This window comes from Papio anubis, chromosome 6 (genome assembly GCF_008728515.1).
Source record: "Papio anubis isolate 15944 chromosome 6, Panubis1.0, whole genome shotgun sequence".
Classification (NCBI taxonomy): domain Eukaryota; kingdom Metazoa; phylum Chordata; class Mammalia; order Primates; family Cercopithecidae; genus Papio; species Papio anubis.
Window position 1 is genome coordinate 54,664,914 of NC_044981.1, and position 25,470 is coordinate 54,690,383.

The 25,470-nt window shown below is 36.5% G+C and overlaps 1 protein-coding gene across 4 annotated transcripts in view; it reads right to left on the reverse strand.

Annotated features, from left to right (window-relative positions):
* COL21A1 (collagen type XXI alpha 1 chain) overlaps positions 1-25,470 on the reverse strand; it is a 209,595-nt gene that overhangs the window by 61,284 nt on the left and 122,841 nt on the right. For all 4 annotated transcript variants that reach the window (XM_031667144.1, XM_031667141.1, XM_031667145.1 and 1 more), the window contains exons 11-16: positions 23,693-23,746; positions 23,548-23,601; positions 6,431-6,484; positions 5,868-5,921; positions 4,574-4,627; positions 4,398-4,451 (exon numbers count right to left, since the gene is read on the reverse strand). In XM_031667144.1, coding sequence (XP_031523004.1) covers positions 4,398-4,451; positions 4,574-4,627; positions 5,868-5,921; positions 6,431-6,484; positions 23,548-23,601; positions 23,693-23,746 — 324 coding nt within the window. The remainder of the gene's footprint in view (positions 1-4,397; positions 4,452-4,573; positions 4,628-5,867; positions 5,922-6,430; positions 6,485-23,547; positions 23,602-23,692; positions 23,747-25,470) is intronic.

Genomic DNA, 25,470 nt, shown 5'->3' on the forward strand with positions numbered 1-25,470 from the left:
ATATTGTTTAAATGTCCATACTACCAAAGCAATTTACAGATTCAATGCATTCCCTATCAAAATACCAATGACATTCTTCAGAAACATACAAAAACCAATCCTATAATTTATATGGAATCACAAAAGACCCAGAATACCCAAAGCTATCCTAAGCATAACGAATAAAAGTAGAGGAATTACATTACCTGACATCAAATTATAGTACAGAGCTATATTAACCAAAACAACATGGTACTGGCATACAAACAGATACATAGACTAATGGAACAAAACAGAGAACCCAGAAATGAATGTACACACCTACAGTGAACTCATTTTTGACAAAACTTCTAAGAACATACACTAGGGAAAAGACAGTTTCTTCAAGAAATAGTGCTAGGAACATTGGGTGTTCCTATGCAGAATAATGAAACTAGGCCCCTATCTCTTGGCATATACAAAAATCAAATCAAAATTGACTAGAGACTTAAATCTAAGACCTCAAACTATGAAACTACTACAGAAAAACATTGGGGAAAATCTCCAGGACATTGACCTTGGAAAAGATTTCTTGAGCAATACCTTACAAACACAGGTAACCCAAGTAAACATGGACAAATCATGCTGAAAAGCTTCTGCACAGCAAAGTATACAATCAAGCAAGTTAAGAGATAATCCATGAAATGGGAGAAAATATTTGCAAACTACCCATCTGATAAGAGATTAGGAACCAGAAAATATAAAAAGTAGAAAAAAAAATCCAATAATCTTATCAAAAGATGGGCAAAATATTTGAATACACATTACTCAAAAGAAGACATGCAAATAGGCATATGAAAAGATGTTCGTCATTGATAATCAGAGATGTGCAAATCAAAACTAAAATAAAATATCATCTTACTCCAGTTAAAATGGCTTTTATCCAAAAGGCAAACAATAACAAATGCTGGTGGGGAGGATGTGAAGAAAAGGGAACCCTTGTACACTGTTGGTGGGAATATAAATTAGTACAACCACTATGAAGGACATTTTGAAGATTCCTCAAAAAACCTGAAAATGGGTTGGGCGCAGTGGCTCACGCCTGTAATCCCAGCACTTCGGGAGGCCAAGGAGGGTGGATCTCCTGAGGTCAGGAGTTCAAGACCAGCCTTGCCAACATGACGAGATCCTGTCTCTACTAAAAATACAAAAATTAGGCCGGGCGCGGTGGCTCAAGCCTGTAATCCCAGCACTTTGGGAGGCCGAGACGGGCGGATCACGAGGTCAGGAGATCGAGGCCATCCTGGCTAACCCGGTGAAACCCCGTCTCTACTAAAAAATACAAAAAACTAGCCGGGAGAGGTGGTGGGCGCCTGTAGTCCCAGCTACTCGGGAGGCTGAGGCAGGAGAATGGCGTAAACCTGGGAGGCGGAGCTTGCAGTGAGCTGAGATCTGGCCACTGCACTCCAGCCTGGGCGACAGAGCGAGACTCAGTCTCATTAAAAAAAAAAAAAAAACTAAAACTAAAAATGGAGCTACCATATGATCCAGCAATCCCACTGCTGGGTATGTACCCAAAAGAAGAAAGGAAATCAGCATATCAAAGGGATATCTGCACTTCTATGTTCCTTGCAGCACTTACAATGGCTAAGATTTGGAAGTCACCTAAGTAACCATCAACAGATGAATGGATAAAGAAAATGTGGCACATATACACAATGGAGTACCATTCAGCCATAAAAATCAATTAGATCCAGTCATTTGCAACAACATGGATCAAACTGGAGATCATTATGTTAAGTAAAATAAGCCAGAAACAGAAAGACAAACATCACATATTCTCATGTATTTGTGGGAACTAATAATCAAAACAATTGAACTCATGGCATAGAGGGTAGAAGGATGGTTACCAGAGGCTGGGAAGGGTAGCCATCAAACAATGAAAAGACATGGGGGAACTTTAAATGCATATTATTAAGAGCAAGAAACCAATCTGAAAAGGTCACATAATGTATAATTCCAACTATATGATATCCTGAAAAAGGAAAAACTCTGGAGAGAGTAAAAAGATCAGTGGTTGTGAGTGGTTAAAGAGAAGAAAGGATCAAAAGGTGGAGCTCACAGGATTTTTAGAGGAGCGAAACTATTCTCTATGATACTACAATGTTATTTTTGTCAAATATATGTATTTGTCAAGTGTACAATACCAAGAATTAACTCTAACATAAACTATGAACCTTGGGTAATAGTGATGTGTCAACTGTAACAAACGTACTACTCTGGTGGAGATGTTGAACATGGGAGAGCCTGCACAGGGTTGGGAAGTGGCAGGGGGTGTGTGGGAATACACTGCACTTTCCATTCAATTTTGCTATAAACCTAAAACTGTTTTTATAAATAAAGTAATTTAAACAAAAAAAGTAAATAGCTTTTTTTTTTCAATTCGCGAATGATTTCTATAAAAAAATTACAAACAGACAAGACAGAAAAACTTCATTGTTTTTAGGAGACCCACACTAATTAGAAAACAGGAGACATAACCAAGCTCAAATATGAAGGGTGGTATCAACCTATAAGGAAGGCAAATATCAAGAGTGAACTGAACTCAAAATGTTGAACGTAGTGATATATCCCTACAATAAAATACTATTAGCATTAAAAAGGAATGAAGTACTACCAATACAAGCCAAAGCATAGATGACCCACAAAAATGTCATGGTAATTGAAAGAACAAAAGACCGTATATTACATGTTTCCGTTTATATGAAATGTCCAGAATACACAAATCTGCAGAGACAGAAAAAGAGTAATGGTTGCCAAGGGTTTAATGTACGGGATAGTAGCTTGGTGAGAAATGGGGAGTGACCACTATACTACATGGGCATGGTGTTTCTTTTTAGGATAATGAAAATGTTCTAAAAGTGGACTCTAATGAGGTTTCATAACTCTGTAAATACACAAAAACTGTTGAATTTTACACATTAAATGGGTGAATTTTATGGTATTCAATTATATACCAATATAGATGCTAGAAAACAGTGAACTGATGTTTACATTTGCAGGTACATGAATGCACATACTACTCAGATTAAGACTAAAAAGGAATCTTAAAGCTGTGTTCAAATCAGGAAATGAATAAAATAACTAATTCCTTATTCGACACTTATTCTTTGCCAGGAACTGTGCTGGGTGCTTTGTCTTACTCAAGTCCCTTTCATACCATTCTAGATAGGTAACATTTACTCTATTTTTGAAATAGAAACTGTCAAAATATTTGCCAGAGAATATACAACTAGTTAGAGAAAGTCACTGCAAGCTGGAAATCCAACTCCATTCTATTCTCTAAGCTCTCCTGTCTCCCAAAAAGAATAGTCCCATTTCTTGAGGCATATGAATTTATGCTAGCAGAGGACAAAGATTAATTAAAATGAATGCTTAGGTTGTAGGCAAAGAAAAAAAATCTGTATTCTCTCACATAGTCTAGATTATAAACTCTGTAAGAGGAGATGCCATGATGGCTTTATTCTCCTCTATATGTCTAGCTTCTAATAAATATCAATAAAATCTGTTCAATTAAATAAGTGAGAAAATATAAAACCACTGAAGCATAATTAACAAGAAGGGACCAAGGACTTTAAAATGGGTTCCCATATTTTACAGTCAGGTTACTACTGTCTTAGGAAGTGTTGTTTCAAAGTATACTCTGAAGAATCATGGATATTTGAAAACCCTTCATAGAACTTGAAGCAAATGAATGAATAATTTTTCCTTTGGAAAACACCCATAGACCAAGAAAATTTGGACTGAATTTCTGAGCAACTCTGGGATTCAAAGAACTGACCATTAGAAAACAAGATAACATCCCTACGTCCAATGCTTGACCAAATGGCCTCTTCAGCTCTGATGGCTTATACAAATCTTCTCCTTAGGTATCCTAATCAGCTAAATCCTAACTGTAAGAATATGGTGGTGCTAACAGACCATCCCAAGAGCATGTCCCCTTGAGTTTTTTTCCTAGATAGTGAATTATTGACACTTTGCAGTTCTCCACTTACTCTAATGCTCTCATGCCCATACCACACAACCGATAAAGAAGCCAGAGTTAAGAAGACAGTTTCCCAGCCCACTGAAACCTTAATCTTTGGGAGACAGAGCCAAGAACCTCTGCTTCTAATCTGCCAAATGAACCAATCTGAAGGGCTTATCGAAGAAGCTCAACCTTGTAATATCCTATGATTTCACTTCTGACACCTAAGAGTCCACAATAAAGTCAAAAGAAATTCAGTATCATTTTTAAATTACATGTAAAAAACCTTTTAGCTCATGAATTTTATCCCAATGCCACATATTAAAAAATTTTAATATTGGTACATTTTTTCTTATGTTTCCTCACAAGATACAAAAATCTTTTTGTTTCGTCCTTTGTTTTTTGTAAATACCTTGAAACCGGGACTACCCATTAATCCATCCTTTCCATGTCTTCCTGGTTCTCCCTAAAAAATAAATACATGTGCTTTAATATACTTTTGCACTAATTTTTCTCTTTAAAGACAGATACTATAAGATAGTTTTTATTTAAAGCAAAATACTAAGAGCTTTTTTCTATCAAACTCACAGCAGGTCCAGGGAGGCCAGGGAAGCCAGCATTCCCCTTTTCACCTTTTGCACCCTGTATCGAAAACAAACACTTAAAACACAATCTTTACAATGTTTTCAAGTTCTAACCAAAACTTAAACAGAAAAGCTACTAAGTTAACAACATTATGTAGTAAAATTTCATGGAACTACAACTCATGTTGACTCTGTAAAGTATTATTTTACCAAACCAGTGGATACAATATCAAGACATTAAAAATGTTGATAGATGCACAATTATCATTACAAGCATCTAAACATAGAAATAACATCTTGGCAAAATTAAAAAGCAATGGGTATTTTAAATATTCTTCCCTCAGTGTGAGAAACTAGAAAGGCCCATAACATCAAATTTCAGTGGACATGCTTTTTTTGTTTGTTTTTGTTTTTTTGAGACGGGGTCTCGTTCTGTCACCCAGGCTGGAGTGCAGTGGTGCAATCTCGGCTCACTGCAACCTCCACCTCCTGGGTCCATGCCATTCTCCTGCCTCAGCCTCCCAAGTAGCTGGGACTGCAGGCACCCGCCACCACACCTGGCTAATTTTTTTGTATTTTTAGTAGAGACGGGGTTTCACCGTGTTAGTCATGATGGTCTCGATCTCCCAACCTCATGATCTGCCCGCCTTGGCCTCCCAAAGTGCTGGGATTACAGGCGTGAGCCACCATGCCCAGCCTTCAGTGGACACATTTTTAAGCAACTACTGCTCCCTAAGGAATCTCTCACTGTAAATCTTTTTTTTTTTTTTTTAAATGAGACAGAGTCTTGTTCTGTCACCCAAGCTGGAGTGCACTGGTGCGATCTCAGCTTACTGCAACCTCCGCCTCCCGGGTTCAAGTGATTCTCCTGCCTCAGCCTCCCGAGCAGCCGGGATTACAGGCGCCCGCCACTATGCCCAGTTACTTTTTGTATTTTTAGTAGAGACGGGGTTTCACCATGTTGGCCAGGCTGGTCTCGAACTGCTGACTTCATGATCTACCCGCCTCAGCCTCCCAAAGTGCTGGGATTACATGCGTGAGCCACCGCGCCCAGCCTGTAAATCTTTTAAAAGCTCAGAATGATCAATAATACAACATAGTCTTATAGGATACCATACGTAGCAGTCTGCAGTCACCAGTTCTTTTTTTTTTCTCCCCCGATTGTTCTGAATTAATCCCCTAAGAAGGGTGAACAAAGCTAACTGCTCTAACATTGGGCTAGAACTGCAATTCAAGTTTTCTGTTTCCATTACATTAAAAGTTCAATATGAATACTTTGTTGTATGATCTACACTTCCCTTTTTGCCATAAAATCCAGGTGATCCTTTATCTCCTTTGGCACCCATTTCACCCTAAAAGACAAAATATAAATAGCGAATATTAAAGAAATATCAATATTGTTCTCATAAAGAAAAAAATACAGATTATAAGCAACAGAGTTTAATATGCCAAAAGCAAAACAAAATAGAAAAAAAAAAATTTAAAGTTTGCTTTAAAAAGCCCTCATTTCCAGGCTTTATAAAGAAACTTTTAAAAAATAACACCAGGCTTTATAAAGAAACTTTTAAAAAATAACATTTAGTGTTATAACAGGGCTTACAGTTTAAGGCTTATATTTAAGAAAACGTGCATACAGTATAAGATCAATTTTTAAATACTATAAAATCATACATTTATAATAAGACTTTAAAGGGAATTTTGTAAAGTTTCGTATAAACTAATATAAATCTTAGCCCATTGTTTACTTTATCTTTAATTATACATGAGCATTTATTTATAACACATTTGTAATATAAAGGTACTTTACATTTGAATTTTTTAAATGCCATTGCTATATTTAAAAGAAACAGATTTCTTCAACCTTTGATCCTGGCATGCCATGAAGCCCAGGAAAACCAGGAAGTCCACGATCACCCTGAAAATAAAACTGAAATTAATTAAAGAAAAACATTCCAGCCTAAACAATATCATCATATATTCTTCAACCTCACCCTTGTCAAAATCCACTTCAAATATATCTGTAAACAGTTAAATTCATATCAGCATTAAATCCTATCTCTATGAAAAATTATCCTCACTTTTCAGGGTTTCATTTATAATCAGAGAAGAAAAGTATTTTGGAGTTAAGAAAATCTCACTAGCAATCCTGACTCCACCCTTAGTTAGCAACCATCTATTCTGAAAAAGTCTTAGGCTTTTACAGGGGAAAGACACATGAATTAATTGAAATGATCTAGACCCAACACACTCAGGAAACAGTTAACCTCTAAGGTCCTATTCAGCTCAGTAATGAAAGACCCTAAACATGAAGTCTCAACACAGACTAGGACTCTGTGGAATTTTTAAAATTGCTTATCTTACTAATTACTCACAGAAGGTATCTGTTCATATGTGTCTATAAACATGAAGGCCCTAAGTTTTCTCCAAAAGAGAAAAGATGAAGAAAAGTCATAACAACTTGATATTTAGTAGATAAGGTTTAGTATGTAGTTCAGCAGGATATGTTGGATGGTATTGCTTTAGTTTCAAAATCTTTATTGTGAAGACACAGTAAATAAAGAACCAATGACTTTCATGGCAAAATTTGGGTCAGATTCACTTTTATCTAGACAAATTAAGATATTACACACAAGCAATTAATTATACTCCTAGCTTGTCTGGCAGACATATTAAAGATTATATCATCTGTGACTGATGTAATTTTTATAAAAGTTATTCATTCACATGATTTAAAGACTGATATATTTATTCAAGGCTTATAGAACCCTCCAAAGGCAACATTTTTTATTCCAAAGTTCCTCATCTCTTTGAGTTCAAATCACCAAACCATATGGTTATAGCTACATTTTCCGTTTTCTGCATTATCTACTGACTTCCCACCATAAACGCAGAGGATTAATCTCTCATAGCATCCAACACCTCCTCCCCATCTCCACTTCTAGCAGACACAAATCCCCTTAACCCTCAATTACAGCTTTGGTTAAATCAGTAGTCAGGGTTTATTTTGTTAAGATTTGCAGATAAGCTATAAATATATTCTCATTCCTTGCCTTTTCTTGCCCAAGTGTTTATATTTCTTGGAGTCAAATATTGCCATTTTAATCATTTAGTTTCCTATAAACTTATTGTTATATTGAACTCCAAAATCTTTCCAACTTTCCAACAATCACTTCTGATTGTATTCATTTGCATTGAAAATTTCATTTTCTTTAATAAATATATCCTAGACCTGTCCCATTTCAGTATGAATTTGATGTTCTTTATCTCTGAGTTCATTATCTTGTTTAGGGGAATATACTATCCAATGGCTTCCTGAGAAGGAATACATGGGAGATTACTTTCTGATACTTTAAATCTCTGAAAATGTCCTTATTCTATTCATTAATATAATTGATTATAATTTCAAATTTTTAAATCAGAATTTTGAAGGCTCTGCTTCATTCAGTTCTTGAGTTCAATGTCACTAATGAGATGTGTGAAGCCTTTCTGATTCCTGATCATTTGTATGTAGCCTTTTGTTTCTTGTGTGGTTTTGGGGGCCAGGAGTAGGAGGGTAGGGGTGGTAGGACTGGCGCAGTTTTTTCCCTGAAGAAGCTTGCAGATCTTCCTCTTGTTTCCAGTGTCTTGAAGTATTATACTATTATACACTGGTGTGGTCTATAACCATCCATTATGCTAGGCACTCTGTAGGTCTTTTCATCTATAGAGAACTAATGCCCATACACGTGGACATCCCGGACTACACTTCCAAGCTCCATCCCCATCCATACATCACATAAACAGGCTCCTCTCAGCCACCTGTAAGCATAGGGGTAGACATATGATTGTGCTGGAAGGTCTTTAGGGGAAGACAAAGGCAGGAAAGGGGACAGCAAATCCCGGAAATGGCATTGGGCTAGATTGTTCAGGGACTGCCAGAATCTAAGATCCAGAATATGTTTTTTGTTTGTTTGTTTTTGGTTAAAGTTCAATGGTGTGATGGAATGTGTTCTTCAGGTTCTGAAAACTCCTCACTCAACACTGAGGAACACAGCTGAAGCAGGGTCTAGCAGGGGTTCTGCCTCCCTGACAGCATCAACGACAGGGTTTTTTCAAGTCTTCCTCTCACTGTCTTGCATCAGTTTCTTCCAAGACTTTTTGTTTGTTGATCTTTAACGTTCCTGTGATATTTGGTGATTCTTTACTGTCAGCTCATATGGAAGTTGATAGGAGAATCTCTCAGTGGGTAGAGTTCAATTACTCTGAACTTCACTATAATGTGGCCTGGTTGTGCCATTTCATTGGATGCTGTTCTAGATGTCAAGAGATTTCCCATAGAAAGATCTTCTATGTCTCTAGTTTATAGGACTGGCTGACAGCATTCCGGAGGCCAGATAGAGGAAGAGGAGAAGGAGGATGCCACATGAGTAACTATCACCAACTCCCATTGTTTTAGTTTTGTTTTGTATTGTTTTTCGAGATGGAGTTTTGCTCCTTTGCCTGGGCTGGAGTGAAGTGGCGTGATCTTGGCTCACTGCAACCTCTGCCCACCAGGTTCAAGTGATTCTCCTGCCTCAACCTCCTGAGTAGCTGGGATTACAGGTACCCACCACAATGCCTGGCTAATTTTTGTATTTCTAGTAGAGACAGGGTTTCACCATGTTGGCAAGGCTGGTCTCAAACTGCTGACCTCAGGTGATCTACCTGCCTCGGCCTCCCGAAGTGCTAGGATTACAGGCGTGAGCCACCATGCTCAGCCTACTCCCATTGTTTTAATTTTAGTATAACTCTCCCTCTTCTCCCCAGGCTAGAGACCTTTAGCTTTCTCTTCTCCAGAAAATAAACTTTTGTGTTTCTGCTACAGTGGAAGAGAGATTCACTTAGCTACACAGAGTTGAGGAAGGGATAGTGGGATTTAACTGTTCTTAAATGGACATTCAGTCATGTTTGCATTTTTAACTCTGCTTTCACCTCCATTTTAGAAACATTGATATTATCATTTCCTGAACCTGGTGGAGTATCTGTGCATATGTGTACATATGAGTGTGTGTATATACTGGCAAAAAGGGGAGCCTCTGTTATGTAAATCAGATCACTTCTAATTTTAGAATTCAGCTTCCCAGTATCCTAGAATGCAGATAATGTACTGACTGGTGATATAACCTTGACTTTATAAACGAGAGCAACACTCAGAGAGACTAGAACAACAAGAGGGAAAAACACAAGTCCCTGAATGAGTTTGTAGACAAGCAATTACAAGAGAAAAATAAACTTCTTTATCATTTGAACTACTGCATTTGGTCTATTTGTTATAGATCTTTGCCATCCACCTAACAAATACAAAGAATAACTATGTTTCCAGTCTAAAAGGAACCATATTTTTTAGCTTATACTAAATGCCTTTCTCAAGAATAACAGCTTCCTCTGTCTTGTGTGTGTGTATGTGAGAGAGAGAGAGACAGAAAGACTGAGAGAGAGGTAGGGAGAGAAAAGACTCAATAAAAGCCTATAACACCCTAGAACTAACTATTCCCCAAATTCAACAATTTATGCTAATAGGACAAAAGAAAAAATAAATAAATTTTAGGGGAAGACCAAACAACACAAGAAAACTGGATGTTCTTTCCCCTACCATGTGAACTCCTAATACAAGAACCTAACCCAAAATACCTTTTGAATATATATATATTCAAAGTGTGTGTGTGTGTCATTCAAAGGGTGTGTGCGTGTGTGTGTGTGTATATATATATATATAAATATAATATATGTATAATTTTAAATTATATATTTGTAATCTAAAATTTGAAATTAAAATTTCAAATTTTATATGTGTATATTATATATATATATTTTTTTCCCTTCTGCTTGGAGCAGAAGGAGCAGGCAGAGTTCTGAGAGATAGAAAGAGGACTGAAGTTAAGAGAATAATCTGAGTTGACTCTTTAGAAAACTCTAAATTGAGATAACCAGTTAAAGGCCGAGCTAGACTAAGATATACTATCAATAAGATGGAATTTAGCTGGGTAATGAATGCTTAATAAAACTACAGGAGAAACAGGTAAGCTGGGATTCCCTATTAAGGCTGAACAAAGTTCAAGCTATGACTTCCATTCTCTGGCTACAGGTTATAAAAGACATAATATCCAAACTTTCCTTTACTGGAGATGGCAAACAGATCTCAGATGAAGTAGGAAGACTAGGAACATCCACTTACGTTGGGACAGAAAAAATACAAGGTCTGGACAAAGCTACTCTTACATGCAGAAGGAAGGTTTTTAAGTATAGTAAAAAGGTATAGTATCCATGTTAACATAAATTAGTGTGAAAGAGAAAGAAAGGAGGAGAGAGAGAGCAAGCAGCAGCAAGTTGTCAGCAAAACTGTTGGGGAATATTGAAACAATATGTACAAAATATGGAACACAAAAAAGTATGGCTCAAACACATTATACTCAATCAAGTTATTTATAAGGTTTAATAGCAATAGATAGCAAAGAAGAGATAAAGTTGGGCCAAAGCCTATCCAGGATGGGCATATAACATAAAAGATAAATGTCTGCCGTGTTGGCCTCTGAGCCACTGGGTCATCTGTTACTATAATGCAGCTTAGCCTAAGTTAATTAGTACAGTTGGAATATTAAAAATAGGGGACTGCCAAAACAACAATATTAAAACGTATATATGTCATTGGCTTTGGGGACAGGTAGTGACGAATGAAAAACAATTATTGAAGGCTGAAAAAATGGTGTCTTATGTAAAATAGTGGTGAAATAATTGATAAAAAGCCTGGCTTGTAATAACTTGCAAAGGCAAATAATGTATCAAATGAACTTACAGCTAGAGGTAAAGAACTGAGAAAACAGAATGTAAATATATATTATGAATTGACTGTTATTGGCAGTATTTGACAAGGTACTATTTTTAAAAATATATGAGCTCAGAAAATAATTGGCCAGGTTGCAAGTAGTAATTAAAAGAAATAGACCAAGTGTAAAAACACTGGGATTGAGATACACAATTGTTTTTCTCATCTCTAATGTAATGGGGAATACTTTTAAAAAATAAAAATCCAGTTAAAACTCAGCCTCTGGGAGGGATGAAATCAAAGATATGGCTATAAATGCCGCCCTTAAAATCTCTGATTCCATTAAGGGGAGGTTCAATAAATTCTGTCAAGCCAGACAGTATGGCTCATGAAAAGTAAACAAAGGGTGTAGTGGATGCCTGATTAATTTAGGTAACCTATTATTAAGTGTAGAGAAGGAGATGTGATTGAAACAAGATTGTGGATGCTGCTATTGGCTGGAATCAAAAGTCAAAAACATAAAATTGCAAATACACACACTCATATACATATACTATATGCTGTTGAGAGAGTTATTATATAATACCAAAGGAACCACCAACCTGAACTAAAAGAGACTCTGCCTGTTTGAGATTTAAAATGAAAACAAAGTTACCCTGTATTTGCACTATTTTTAATAGTGTTTCTGGACTACCAACAAATTTAGACAAATATAGAAATAAGGCTAAAAATAAAAGGAAGAAAAATTATTTTTAAGATTACACCTCTAATGTGTCAATAGATCTTATAACCTAAATGAGTAAAAGAAATGAATTCACTTGGTGCTTTAAAAATATAAAAAATAAATAGCTTTTTATATATAAAATATAGCCAATATAAAAAATATTTTTAAAGGGCTCCATTTATAATAAAAATGAAAAAGAGATAAAAAAATTTTAGGTTAAAATAAAATTGGGTAATGCTCAGGACTAATACCAAAAAACTCAAGATTGAAGTAAAAAGAAAAATAAGCCATAATCTTGAATAGCAATTGGAGAGATGTCAGTGCTTCTAAAACTAATCCATATGTGCAAAGGAATCCTAATTGAAATGTGAATAGCAATTTCTAAAAAACTGAAGGAAAGATGCTGAGCTTTATCTGGAAAAATAAGTATTCAAAAATAGCCAGGAAAATTTTGATTATAAAGAATAATGAGGAAGGATTAGCCCTGCCAATATTAAGTCAGATCATGAAGTGACAATAATTAAAACAATTCTGCAGTGGAGAAGATGTAGACAGGTCAATGGAATAGAGTGAAAAGCCAAAACACCAGGCCCAAATGAAAATGGAAATTTAATGGAAATAAATGTAGAAAAAAGTGGTATTCCATGAATACTATGGCAACTGGCTATTTATTTAGGAAAATGATTTTATAAAATAAGCGTGCTGATATGGTTTTGGCTGTGTCCCCACCCAAATCTCATCTTGAATTGTACCTCCCACAATTCCCACTTGTCGTGGGAGGAACCCAGTGGGAGGTAATTGAATCATGGGGGCGCATCTTTCTCGTGCTGCTCTCATAATAGTGAATGTCTCACAAGATCTGATGGTTTTAAAACTGAGAGTTTCTCTCCACAAGCTGTCTCTTTGCCTGCTGCCATCCATGTAAGACTTGACTTGCTCCTCCTTGCCTCCCACCATGATTGTGAGGCCTCCCCAGCCACATTAAACTGTAAGTCCATTAAACCTCTTTCTTTTGTAAATTGCTCAGTCTCAGTTATGTCTTTACCAGCAGTGTGAAAATGAACTAATCCATTAATTGGTACCAGTAGAGTGGGGTGCTGCTGAAAAGATACCCAAAAATATGGAAGCAACTTTGGAACTGGGTAACCAGCAGAGGTTGGAACAGTTTGGAAGACTCAGAATAACACAGGAAAATGTGAGAAAGTTTTGAACTCCCTAGAGACTTGTTGAATGGCTTTGACCAAAATGCTGACAATGACATAAGACAATGAAACCCAGGTTCAGGTGATCTCAGATGGAGACGAGAAACTTGTTGGGAACTGGAGTAAAAGCAACTCTTGTTATGTTTTAGCAAAGAGGCTGGTGGCATTTTTCCCCTGCCCTAAAAATTCGTGGAATTTTGAATTTGAGAGAGATTATTTAGGGTATCTGGCAGAAGAAATTTCCAAGGAGCTAGGCATTCAAGAGGTAACTTGGGTGCTGTTAAAGGTATTCAGTTTTATAAATGAAGTAGAGTATAAAAGTTTGGAAAATTTGCAGCCTGATAATGTGATAGAAAGAAAATCTCATTTTCTGAGGAGAAATTTAAGCTGGCTGCGGGAATTTGCATAAGTAACAAGCAGCTGAATGTTAATCTCCAAGAAAATGGCAAAAATGTCTTCAGGTCATGTCGGAGGTCTTCATGGCAGCCCCTCCCATCACAGGCCTGGAGGCCTATGAGGAAAAAATGGTTTCATGGGCCAGGGTCAGGGCCTCCTTGCTCTGTGTAGCCTAGGAACTTGGTGCCCTGTGTTCCAGCCACTCCAGCCATGGCTAAAAGGGACCAAGGTACAGCATGAGCCATTGCTTCAGAAGGTGCAGGCTCCAAGCCTTGGCAGCTTCCACGTGGTGTTGACACTGCAGATGCACAGAAATCAAGAATTGAGGTTTGGGAACCTCCACCTAGACTTCAGAGGATGTATGGAAATGCCTGAATGCCCATGCAGAAGTTTGCTGCAGGGGCAGGGTCCTGATGGAAAACCTCTGCTTGGGCAGTGAGGAAGAGAAATGTGGGGTTGGAGCCCCCATACAGAGTCCCTACTGGGGCACTGCCTAGTGGAGCTGTGAGAAGAAGGTCACCATCCTCCAAATCCCAGAATGGTATATCTACCGACAGCTTGCACCACACACCTGGAAAAGCCACAGACACTCAACGCCAGCCTGTGAAAGCAATTGGGAGGGAGGCTGTACCCTGCAAAGCTACAGAGGCAGAGCTGCCCGAGACCATGGGAACCCACTTCTTGCATCAGCGTGACCTGGATGTAAGACATGGAGCAAAGGAGAGCATTATTTTGGAGCTTTAAAATATGACTGCATCACTGGATTTCAGACTTGCATAGGGCCTTTAGCCCCTTCGTTTTGGTCAATTTCTCCCATTTGGAATGGGAGTATTTATCCAATGCCTGTACCCCTATTTTATATAGGAAGTAACTAACTTGCTTTTGATTTTACTGGCTCATAGGTGGAAAGGACTTGCCTTGTCTCAAATGAGACTTTGGACTATGGACTTTTGAGTTAATGCTGAAATGAGTTAAGACTTTGGGGTACTGTTGGGAAGGCATGACTGGTTTTGAAATGTGAAGACATAAGATTTGGGAGGCAACAGGAGTGGAATGATATGGTTTGGCTATGTCCCCACCCAAATCTCATATTGAATTGTAACTTCCATAATTCCCACTTGTTGTGGGAGGAACCCAGCAGGAGGTAATTGAATCACGGGGGCGGGTCTTTCTTGTGCTGTTCTCGTGATAGTGAATAAGTCTCACGAGATCTGATCATTTAAAAAACAAGAGTTTCCCTGCATAAACTCTTTCTCTTTGCCTGCTGCCACCCATGTAAGATGTGACTTGCTCCTCCTTTCCTTCCACCATGACTATGAGGCCTCCCCAGTCACATGGAACTTTAAGTCCATTAAACCTCTTTCTTTTGTAAATTGCCCAGTCTCAGGTACGTCTTTATTAGCAGTGTGGAAACAGACTAATACAAATGCTCATCTGACTTTACTCCAAAAACCAAAAATTACATGGTTAAAAATAAAATAATAAAATTACAAAAATAAAATCATCAGTAATTATAATCAACATGCTAGAATGTGCAATCTTTCTATTTATATACAAAGATAGGAGAAAAAAAGAAGAAAAAACTACTTTACATGAAAATGAAAATTTTCTCTATGGTTAAAATTTCAAAAACCAAGTCAAAACACATAATACAACCCAGAAAAAATATTTTCACACACACAAAAAACAACTTACGAAATGCATATAAAAATCAATTTTTAAAAGGATCACAGCCCAGTAGAAAAATAAAAGATATGAGAAAATCAGCAAATTACAGAGAAGTAACACAATGCCCCCAAAGTGCAGGTCAAGATATCTCACCCAACTCACTAATAAAGCAATGAAAATCAAGCCAGTATCATCTCTAAATTATACTGGTGAAAAATAAAATTTAAAAAAAAAGCACGGCTGATAAGAATGTGAGGAAGGATATTTTCATACACTTGTTGAAAGAGAATCAACTTTCTGGGAACTCAATAAGCAATTTAAATCAAAGTTTAACTATGAAATTAACACTTTGATCCAATAATCAATTTCACTTCTGAGAATTTTTCCTGTTGATAAACTCATGAAAAACTACTGAGAAATATATTCAGAGATGTTTCTTACAGTCTTATTGGTAATACCAAAATAATAAAAATAAATAAAGAACAAAGGCAATCTTTCTTAGAGATTTCTTAAATTTTATAAAAACAGTCTCTACATTGTATAGCTAAGATTAACCTTTTCTTTACACATTCTCTCATGAAGTCTTTCCAGTTTTTAACTTTCCTTTAAACTTCTAGAGAATTTTATTTGACTTTCTTCTTTGGCACTTAACATTAACCATCTTGAAATACAGTTACTTTATGTTATATCCTTTACCAGACTCCAACGTCTTTGAGGAAACAATTCATCCATAACTCATTCCTGTTTTTTTCTTGGTACAACTACTATTTACCAATATCCAGATTCCTCTCCACTGTCTGGCATATGGGAAGTCATACTTACCTAATCTGTTAAAATCCATGTGGTTTGCACAATTTGCTCTAGTTAATTAAACATGAATGGTAGTGATTTAAAAGCCAATGTTTGATTCTCTCTACACCTGCCACCATAATTAGTCATGATCTAGATGGTGAAATTTATGTTAATCTGAGTCTCCCTGTGAAGACATGGGAAGCTCCTCACTGCTGCTGATAAATATGTAGTTTGATGAGCAATAAATCTTTGATGCTTTAAGCTACAAGCATTTGGGGTTTGATTGTTATTGTAGCATAAGCTACTGGAGCCTACCTATTGTCTTGCTTGTGATTAATAATAATTTGCTGAATATACAGAATGTTTTCATTTCCCAAAACACAGTCAACACTCCTGATTGCTCAAAGAAAATTTCAATAAAACAAATATTTGGGGTAGTCACACTTTTGGTCCTATCAGAGTTTACAAGTGATTAAAGTCAAAGAGAATCCAAGATAGTAAGATAATTCCACTTCCCAGAGGCTGCTTTCCAAACTTTTCATGCCTAATATAACTTTGATGAGCCTGTCTATCTTTTGAGTCAATCTAGAGTCATAGTCTTCAGTCAGGTTAAGATTATTTTTGGGGCCAGCAAAAGAACATGAGAACTACTCTTTTTTAAATTCATTTTAAAAAGTCTTTGTGTGTGTGTGTTTCAAATTCACAGAATACTTTGCTCAGTAGCACAGATAAATAATTTTTATATATGAGGCTACATGTCTAAAAGTCTTTTACTGCAATACATTTTGCAATTTAAAGGTTTGATGACCTATGATATAAAATGAACTATCCCTCTTCCCTAGAGAGAAATGTAGACCATGAACACTCTCATGGCCCAGTCAGCATGACTGTGGGTACTCATCCATCTGCTCCCTCCCCTGCCTATCTTCTTGGCTCCTGACAGGCATTCAGGGATTCTTCTCACAGTGCAGGCAGTAGACTAAAAGAGGCACAAGTCACACAGTGAAAAACTACTCTGGCCAAAGCAGAAAAATACAGGAAAAAGAAAGCCAGATTGGGATCAAGGTATTTTATTTCAACCCCCTAGATTGTTGAGTAACTTTACACAAATGACTTAAGCTCTTCATTTTTCAGTTCTCCAAAATGTAAAATAAGGATAATTTACTTCACAATTAATATAAAACGAGCACAATATGACTTACTGTACTAACCCCACAGGACTTTTTATGAGGATTTAATGTGAAGGGGAATGCATATGGACAAAATTGATGCAAAACATATCCAGGAATAAAATAGAAAAAGGTACACACCACAGGAAAAACCCTGCAAGCACCCAATACACAAAGTTTTGTACAGATCTGCTGCTTCTTTTCCACTCAGGAAAAATAAAAGCAAAAACAACAGCAACAAAAACACAAATCCTAAGTCTTACATAAGCTCAGGCAATAATGACTTATGGGAAACTATTTTACTCTACTAAAATAATTCCTCTCTTTAACACAGTGATGGGGATTCCATTTGGGGTTTGGGATTACCATTGAACTACTCATGCCTACAAAAGAAATAGATTTCCGAACTTCTACTACTGAGTCTCTGCAGTAGTTTCTCAATGACCATACAACAGAAGATATCTAAAGAGAAGATAAAAATCGAGTTTAGAACCAACAAAATATAAAGCATTCTATAAAAATTCCATAAAAGTTTTAAGTTTCCTTAATAATACCAGTAGAAAAAAGAGAAAAAAGGACAGAAGAGGAATAACAGCCAATAAATAAGGCAAGACATGGAATTAATGGTTATCCATAATAAACTAAGATGTTAAATCCATTATATAGCTTTAAAAGAAAAAAGGTTGAAAGATCAGGAGATAATCAAGATTGCAAAAACAGTCACAGAATTAGTTAAAACCTGAGCACACATAAGTCAGTACCATGTGTACAGGAAGGACACTCAAAAACGCCTAATATCAGAGAATACTTAGAGAGGGCAGAGCTACTGCTGCTTGGGGAGAAAATCCTCTGATGAAAGGATTTTTTTTTTAAAGGAAATTGCAGTTTTTGCCATTGAAAGTAATGGCAAAAATCGCAATTACTTTTGCACCAACCTAATAGTACCACCACTTCTACAAAAAGTAGAGATACTTGTTTTCTGATTGTAACAACTCCAAGTTTCTCCAGATTCAGATGAAGCCAAATATTTTTTAGAAAAGAGATCGTGCATATGTGTATGTCTGTATTTAATATTCTTATTATTTACTATAGTAATTAATCATATCAATAATTATTACTGTAATTATAAAATATATGCATATATATTTTATATATACATTTATACCCATATATGTTTATACTTCTTAATATTACAATAATAAAATCTCTTAATGAGGAAGGGGAAGAGGACAGGGCTGAATCCTGGAGGCACCCAACATTTACAGAATATGTGGAAGAGGAAGAGAAAGAGCCAATGAGAAAACATGAAAAGGTAACTAGTGACGGCAAGGAAAAATCTAGGAGCATGTAGTATCCCAGAAGCCAAGAGAAGAAATTGTCCCAAGAAGGAAGGAATAGTCAACAATGTCAAATGCTATGGAGACATACAACAAGACAAGAAGAAATAATTGAAAAATACTGACTACTGGATTTCAAAGATGGAAGACTGGTGATCTAAATATGCAGCAGAAGGTTGGGATAGAAGTCCTATTTGAGTGGGCCAGAGAGAGAAATGGAAGTGAAAATGTGCAGGGAATAAAGGCAAACCTTTTGGAGCACTTGTACTACAATGAGAAACAGGGAAATGGCCTGGTAGCTAAAGGAAGCTGTGTGGTAGAGGAAGTGGGGGAGGTTTGGGTGTTTTCAAATGGATCATCCTTTAGGCTATGGGGAAAATTTAACTAGAAAAGAAAATGACTAATGACACAGAAGAGAAGGGCTAGTTAATAACACAGAGCAATGGAGAAAGATGGGATCCAGAGTGCAAAAGGAGGCCTGTGGACTCCACATGGACACTTCGCCCACAATAAGAGAAGGAAAGGCAGAATATAGGTACATATATGGGTAGGAGGGTAGACATAGTGGGAAGACATTTTGGGAATTTCTGTCTGATTGTTTCAGATGCAGCACTTCAACAGAGAGAGGAAGGATAAAGGATAACTCAAAGATATTTCCAAAAATTTTGCCTTAATTAATCAGCAGAATGGCAACCCTAATAACAAATCATGATCATCATCACTATCATCACCAATTTATAGCAGTTAATTTAGGCCAACCACATGCATGCCCTCATTTAATCTTTACAAAAAGCCTGTGCAGTAAGTAATACTATGGCTTCCACTTTCTAGATGAAAACCAGATTTAAAGAGATTAAGAAGTGTGACTTAAGAGGTAAGCAGTCTGAATTCAGAACTAAGTCTATAATCTATGGTCTGTAACTGATTTAAGCCCCCAAATCTCATACACATGCACATGTGCACACGTGCACACACACACACACACACACATGTTTGGGCATGGTGTTATCAGAAAATCATATGGGTAGACTCTCCCTGTTTTGGTAATTTTTGTTTGTTTGGTCTTCAGGAACACTGAAAGAAGTAACACCACTAACATACTAAGTTTTAACTTGTTATCTCTAACATTTTTAAGCTTTTTGACCCGTGTTCTCTCAAAATGCATATTGGAGTTCCTCGGTTATGACTGACTCTATAACAGAAATCACTGTAAAACCACTTAGTTTTTTGATGTTGGAGGCCCAGAAGTAAGGAACTTTATTCAGGTAGGGAAATCTTACCCATCATATGAGGCTCCAGTCTGGATGCTGAGGACAATGGGAAAGTGAGGCTTTGAAGGGACCACTTAAACGTTGAATGTACTAACAAAGAAAATCCATAGTTTTTCCAGTAATACCCTAGATACAATTATGATATTTTATTTCTTAAGCCCAGAAAAGTCAAGTAATGAGTTTGTACAGAGCCTGGATAGGTTAAAAAATAAATTACTCATACTTCCTACATCTGTAAACTTGAATTTGCCATAGAAAAGTTTCATACTCAATTTGAAAATTCACAAATACATATCAATTAACCAGCATAGCCTAATGTGAGTTTTAACAAAAAATAGTTCTCCATTCAATTTAAATATATTAGTTTTTTAATATTGAGGAAGTATTTTAAAGCATTTAAAGTATTTTTTAGATTTCAAAGAATAGCTTTAAAGAATGTAATAAAATGAGTCACCAGCTGAAGACTATTTGCTGAGTAAGTATTCCTTTTGATTTTGTAAATTCAGGAAAAAACATCCTGCAAAATCTGTATATATTCTATTGTGTGATATGTGAAGAACAAATGTTAAAGTCAGCAAGAAAGCACATCTAATTTCAATTATCTTAAGTGGAAATTCCTACTGTAGGAGTCTTCGGAGAAAATCCACAAAATGGAAATTATTCTGGGAAAATCTCCTAATGGGGAACAGTATTGTGTGGAACAATCTTCCAAAGGCCACTGTGTGATGCCCAGAAAATTATCCTGCACTGCCACAAGTCAAAGTCACCTCAGGGGTATGTTTTTTAACCCTTCATTTCCAAAAATCAAGGAACCATGTTATAAAGGAATAATCAAGGGAAAACCTTCAATTAGCTTACTAAATTATTTTAGCTCTGGGCAAAAAACTCTCGGAAGCCACACGGAATGTGAGGCGGAAACTTGGAAGGTAGCACGTGGTGATTTTAGACCCACAATGACTATGTCAAATCAGTGTTTAACCCCAACAGTGAACTTCAGAAAACAGTCAACTCTGAATAAAATCCATGACTGGTCTGAAAACAGAGATCTTGCATAAATATATGTCTTATTTATCTTATCCAGTAGAATGTATGACATTGTAAAATTTACCGACCTATATTTAAAAGATAACACAATGACCCAAAACAATAAAGCAGTTAGCATAAGATGCCACTAGTAGAATTATTGTTATTCTTTTATTTTAAAATAAGGAACATTCCCACAAAAATTTAGTTCAATTATTTTAAGATGTACAAATGAAATCCCCCTTTTTATGTTAAGTGTGTAAAACTCAACTAAAGAATGAAATCAGTATGTTGGAGAGATACCTGCACTCCCATTTTATTGCAGCACTATTCACAGTAGCCTTGACATGGCCTCAACCTAAGTTCTGCCAATGGATGAATGGATAAAAGAAATTGTGGTATTTATACACAATGGAATACTATTCAGCTATAAGAAAAGAAGGAAATCCTGTCATTTTCAACAACATGAATGAACCTGGAAGACATTATTGTTAAGCAAAATAAGTCACGCACAGAAAGACAAATACCATAACATCTCACTTAAATGTGGAATCTAAAAAACGTGAACTTATAGAAATAGAAAGTAGAGGGGTAATTACCAGAGGCTGGGGTGGATGGGAGGATGGGGACTGGGAAGACATTGATCAAAGGATACAAAATTGAAGTTTGATATGAGGAATAAGTTCAAGAGAACTTTCGTACAATATGGTGACTATGGTTAATTGTTGTGTTATATATTATTGTATTATGATTACTGTATTATTGAAAAATGCTAAGAGAGTGGATGTAGTGTTCTCACCACAAAAATGATAACTACTATGTGAAGTTATATATATATGTTAATTGGCTAGAATTTAGTCATTCCACAATGTATGTATACTTTAAAAAACTGTTGTACATGGAAAATATATACATTTTTTTCTGTCAAATATAAATTAAAATACTCAACTAAAGGGGAAAACAATATATTTATTCATTCATTCAAACATATATATTTCATACATTTTTTCCCCCAAACCAGGCTATTTCTGAGAAGATAGATAACCATGATCCAGTACACTAGAAGGCAGGTGAGGTGGCTGGCACATGGTCTCCTTAGAACATGTGTCCCCGCCCTGCCAGTGCAATCAATCTCCCTTCACCTGAAGAAGGTCAGACTGTTGCCTGTGATATTTCTAGAGCATGACTCTATAAGATACGTCCCATGCCTGTGGCCTGGCCTCCTCCCTACTCTCTCTATAGATTCCTCTATCATTTAAAACTGGCAGAGATTGTTTAGTGGCTAAAAGTCTCATAGAGGCCCAGGGCCACTTAGTAGAAAAGAGGATTTTACACTTCTTCTTTGGTATTTATACCAACTATTGCTTCTGCTTTACCTCTTCTAATTCTCCCTATAACTCTGCCTTTAGCCATACCATTTTTTCTCTGCCTCTTTTCCAGTAACTAACTGTTCTATCTGCCCTGATGACTGCTCTCACCCATGACTTGCTCATGACCCAATGCCAGCCCAACCTATGCTACATCCCAACTACAACCATGCTAACTGATGAGTAAAACAGAACCACAAAAAGAACCACTTATTTAAGAGAAACCCTGTTCCAGAAACCATACTGTGTAGTTTTCATGTATTATCTCATTTAACCCGCACAATAAACCTATTAAAAATTCCCATTACGTAAATGAAGAAAATAAGATTCAGAGACATTAAGTAACTTGCTCCACATCAAACAGTTTGAAAGGAACAGATCCATCAGACTTGAGATGGTACTTTTAACAGCTATAATTCTATGTAACCAACATAAGCAGCCATACACTTATAAAATGGATACAGTCTAGATCAGTGTTTCAGATGTGAACACTGTGCACATTATTAACACTTATGTAAATTCTAACAAAGCAAGAATTTTGCTAGGATGACAGAAAATCACTGTAGGTTTTTATCATGGGCAAACGGCAAACTGCCTTCAAAGACTTTGAAAATAAGATTGTACTTTAAGAATTAACCTAACAAATCAGCATGGGGATCTGAGCAAATACAACTGGGCATCTTGGTCATGGACTAGCCACCAGAACCAGTAGGTGCTGACTGGATCCATGGGAAAGTACTAGCATATTTAATCAACACATACTTCATAGGAAGCTTGGCGAATCTCAGAGTTGTAAAGAGTCAATAATAGAAATGTTATCTGTATTCACTGAAGCCTTAAGGATGAAGTCCATTAAGGCTGAGCCAATAGGCCACATGCCAAATAGATACCTATTGTGGAGATGGTCCCTTGGGTATTGGGCTATCTGAAGTTAACATAGTAACACATTTCGTTCACATAACTCACTCCTCTAAGAAGGTGACTCCCTGTGGAGCTTAATCACAGAGAGAGAACATGGCATAGGGCAATGCCAACGTCTGTTTCATTTGATAGTAGTCAGTGATAACTTCTTTTATCCAGTGATAAAGCCTTCTCTAAGCTTTATTGGCTAATAGCCACTGACAAACTTCTGAGCCCACAAATCTTAGAATTCACCAAGATGAAGACTACTGAATGGAAACCATCATAGCTAACATCCTTTATCTTTGAGGGACTAACACCGTTGACTGCATTTTTGTGTGTGTTTACCTTGTCACCATCTCTCCCTGGTTCTCCTTTATAACCCGGTAGTCCTCGAGCTCCCTAAATTAACCACAAAATAAAATTTTGTTAATTATTGGTTTTAGTTTACTAAAAATAAAATTTATAAGATGTATATAAGTGGATCACATACTTGTATTCCTGGAGATCCTGGAACACCTGGTGTTCCTGCAATTCCCTGATAACCCTAAAGAAAAATTAAAAAAGAAAAAAATTAATATTTCATATTTACCAAGAGAAGTTCTTCCTTTCAGAATTCACTCTTATCTCGTTTCTCATGCCTAAAACTTCGCTTACAGACAACTCCAAAATAATAAAGTGTTAAATGCTTAATAAGGAATTCATACCCTTCGATCTTTATGAAATCCTTTAAAAAGTATATAGGGTCCTAAATATTTGTAAATTAATAAAAATATTTAGAAAATCTTAAATTAAGAGGAGAGTAATTTCTTAAGAAATGTACTGGATTTATTTGAAATATATTCAACATATCCAAGAGAGAAACACTTCAAGAGATTGGAGGATTAGACAAATGTGTATTTATAAACCACCTAATTAATGACCATCTCAGTTAATCCCTAGAATAAATTAACCCTTGATTAATATTATTCTTCAATCTTTACTCATTTTAGAAAGCTGCTGATGTTAAATGTAAGAAGGTGGTTATGACATATCCCCCATAGTCCCCCAAGGCTGGGCTGTTTGCTTAGGGGAGGGGGATGAGAGAAATCATTCTCATCCCCACTGCTTCTTAGACATCCCTCCTCAAACACTGGAACTTTGGTAAAATAGCACACTTTTTTAAGACAGAGTTGAACTATTTATTGTTCGTTTAGCACATGGCAGCTAAAGTCTCCAAATTAACTTGTAGGTCCTAAACATTTATCTAGGTTTCTTAGGGCTGATTGTCAGATTAATGGACCACCTGGCACCTACAAACATAATAACCACTATCAAATTGCATCTTTCTCATATTCTCTATTCAGATTCCATTTTTCTTAGATCTTATTGTTTGGGTACCAGTCTCCGTTGTCAGCTATGTTAACACAGATCTCATTAATGTTTCCAATTACATCTTCATTCATAAATCTAAAAGCTTCATTTCTATGTGGCTATTTGTGGGTGTCTGCACTGGTCTTTCATATTCATCCACTCACCTGTCAATACATTTTTAACTGTAATTTTAGAGACATCACAATTCCCTGTTTTTCTATTCACATTTTCAAATACCCTTTCTAATATTCTTTGCTACCTCTAGTAATGAGTTGTCTCTGAAAGATCAGTCTTATTTTTTTCTCCTTTTACATGCCTTTACATTTCCTATTGTGTAAATTGCCTTCTCAGTTACTTCCAGAATGACAATGACTATACAGTTTTTTTGTTTGTTTGTTTGTTTCTTGAGATGGAGTCTCACTCTGTCACCCAGGCTAGAGTGCAGTGGCGCGATCTCCGCTCACTGCAAGCTCCGCCTCCCGGGTTCACGCCATTCTCCTGCCTCAGCCTCGCCTGTAGTTGGGACTACAGGCACCCGCCACCACACCCAGTTAATTTTCTGTATTTTTAGTAGAGATGGGGTTTCAACATGTTAGCCAGGATGGTGTCAATCTCCTGACCTCATGATCCACCCGCCTCAGCCTCCCAAAGTGCTGGGATTACAGGCCTGAGCCACCGCACCCAGCTGACTATACAATTTTTTTTATCACCAACCATCATCTTTCCTTCATACTCTATTCAGTTCTTCATAGAATATATTGTTATGATTTCTCCATGACTTCTCAGATTCAAACTATTTTCTTGAGTCTCTTTGCCCAATTCTTAACCATTGCACTTCACCAGGAAACAATGAGTCTGATTACCAACCTCTCCATACTCCAGACAAAACAACGTGCATTTTTCCAACCCATCATCTAC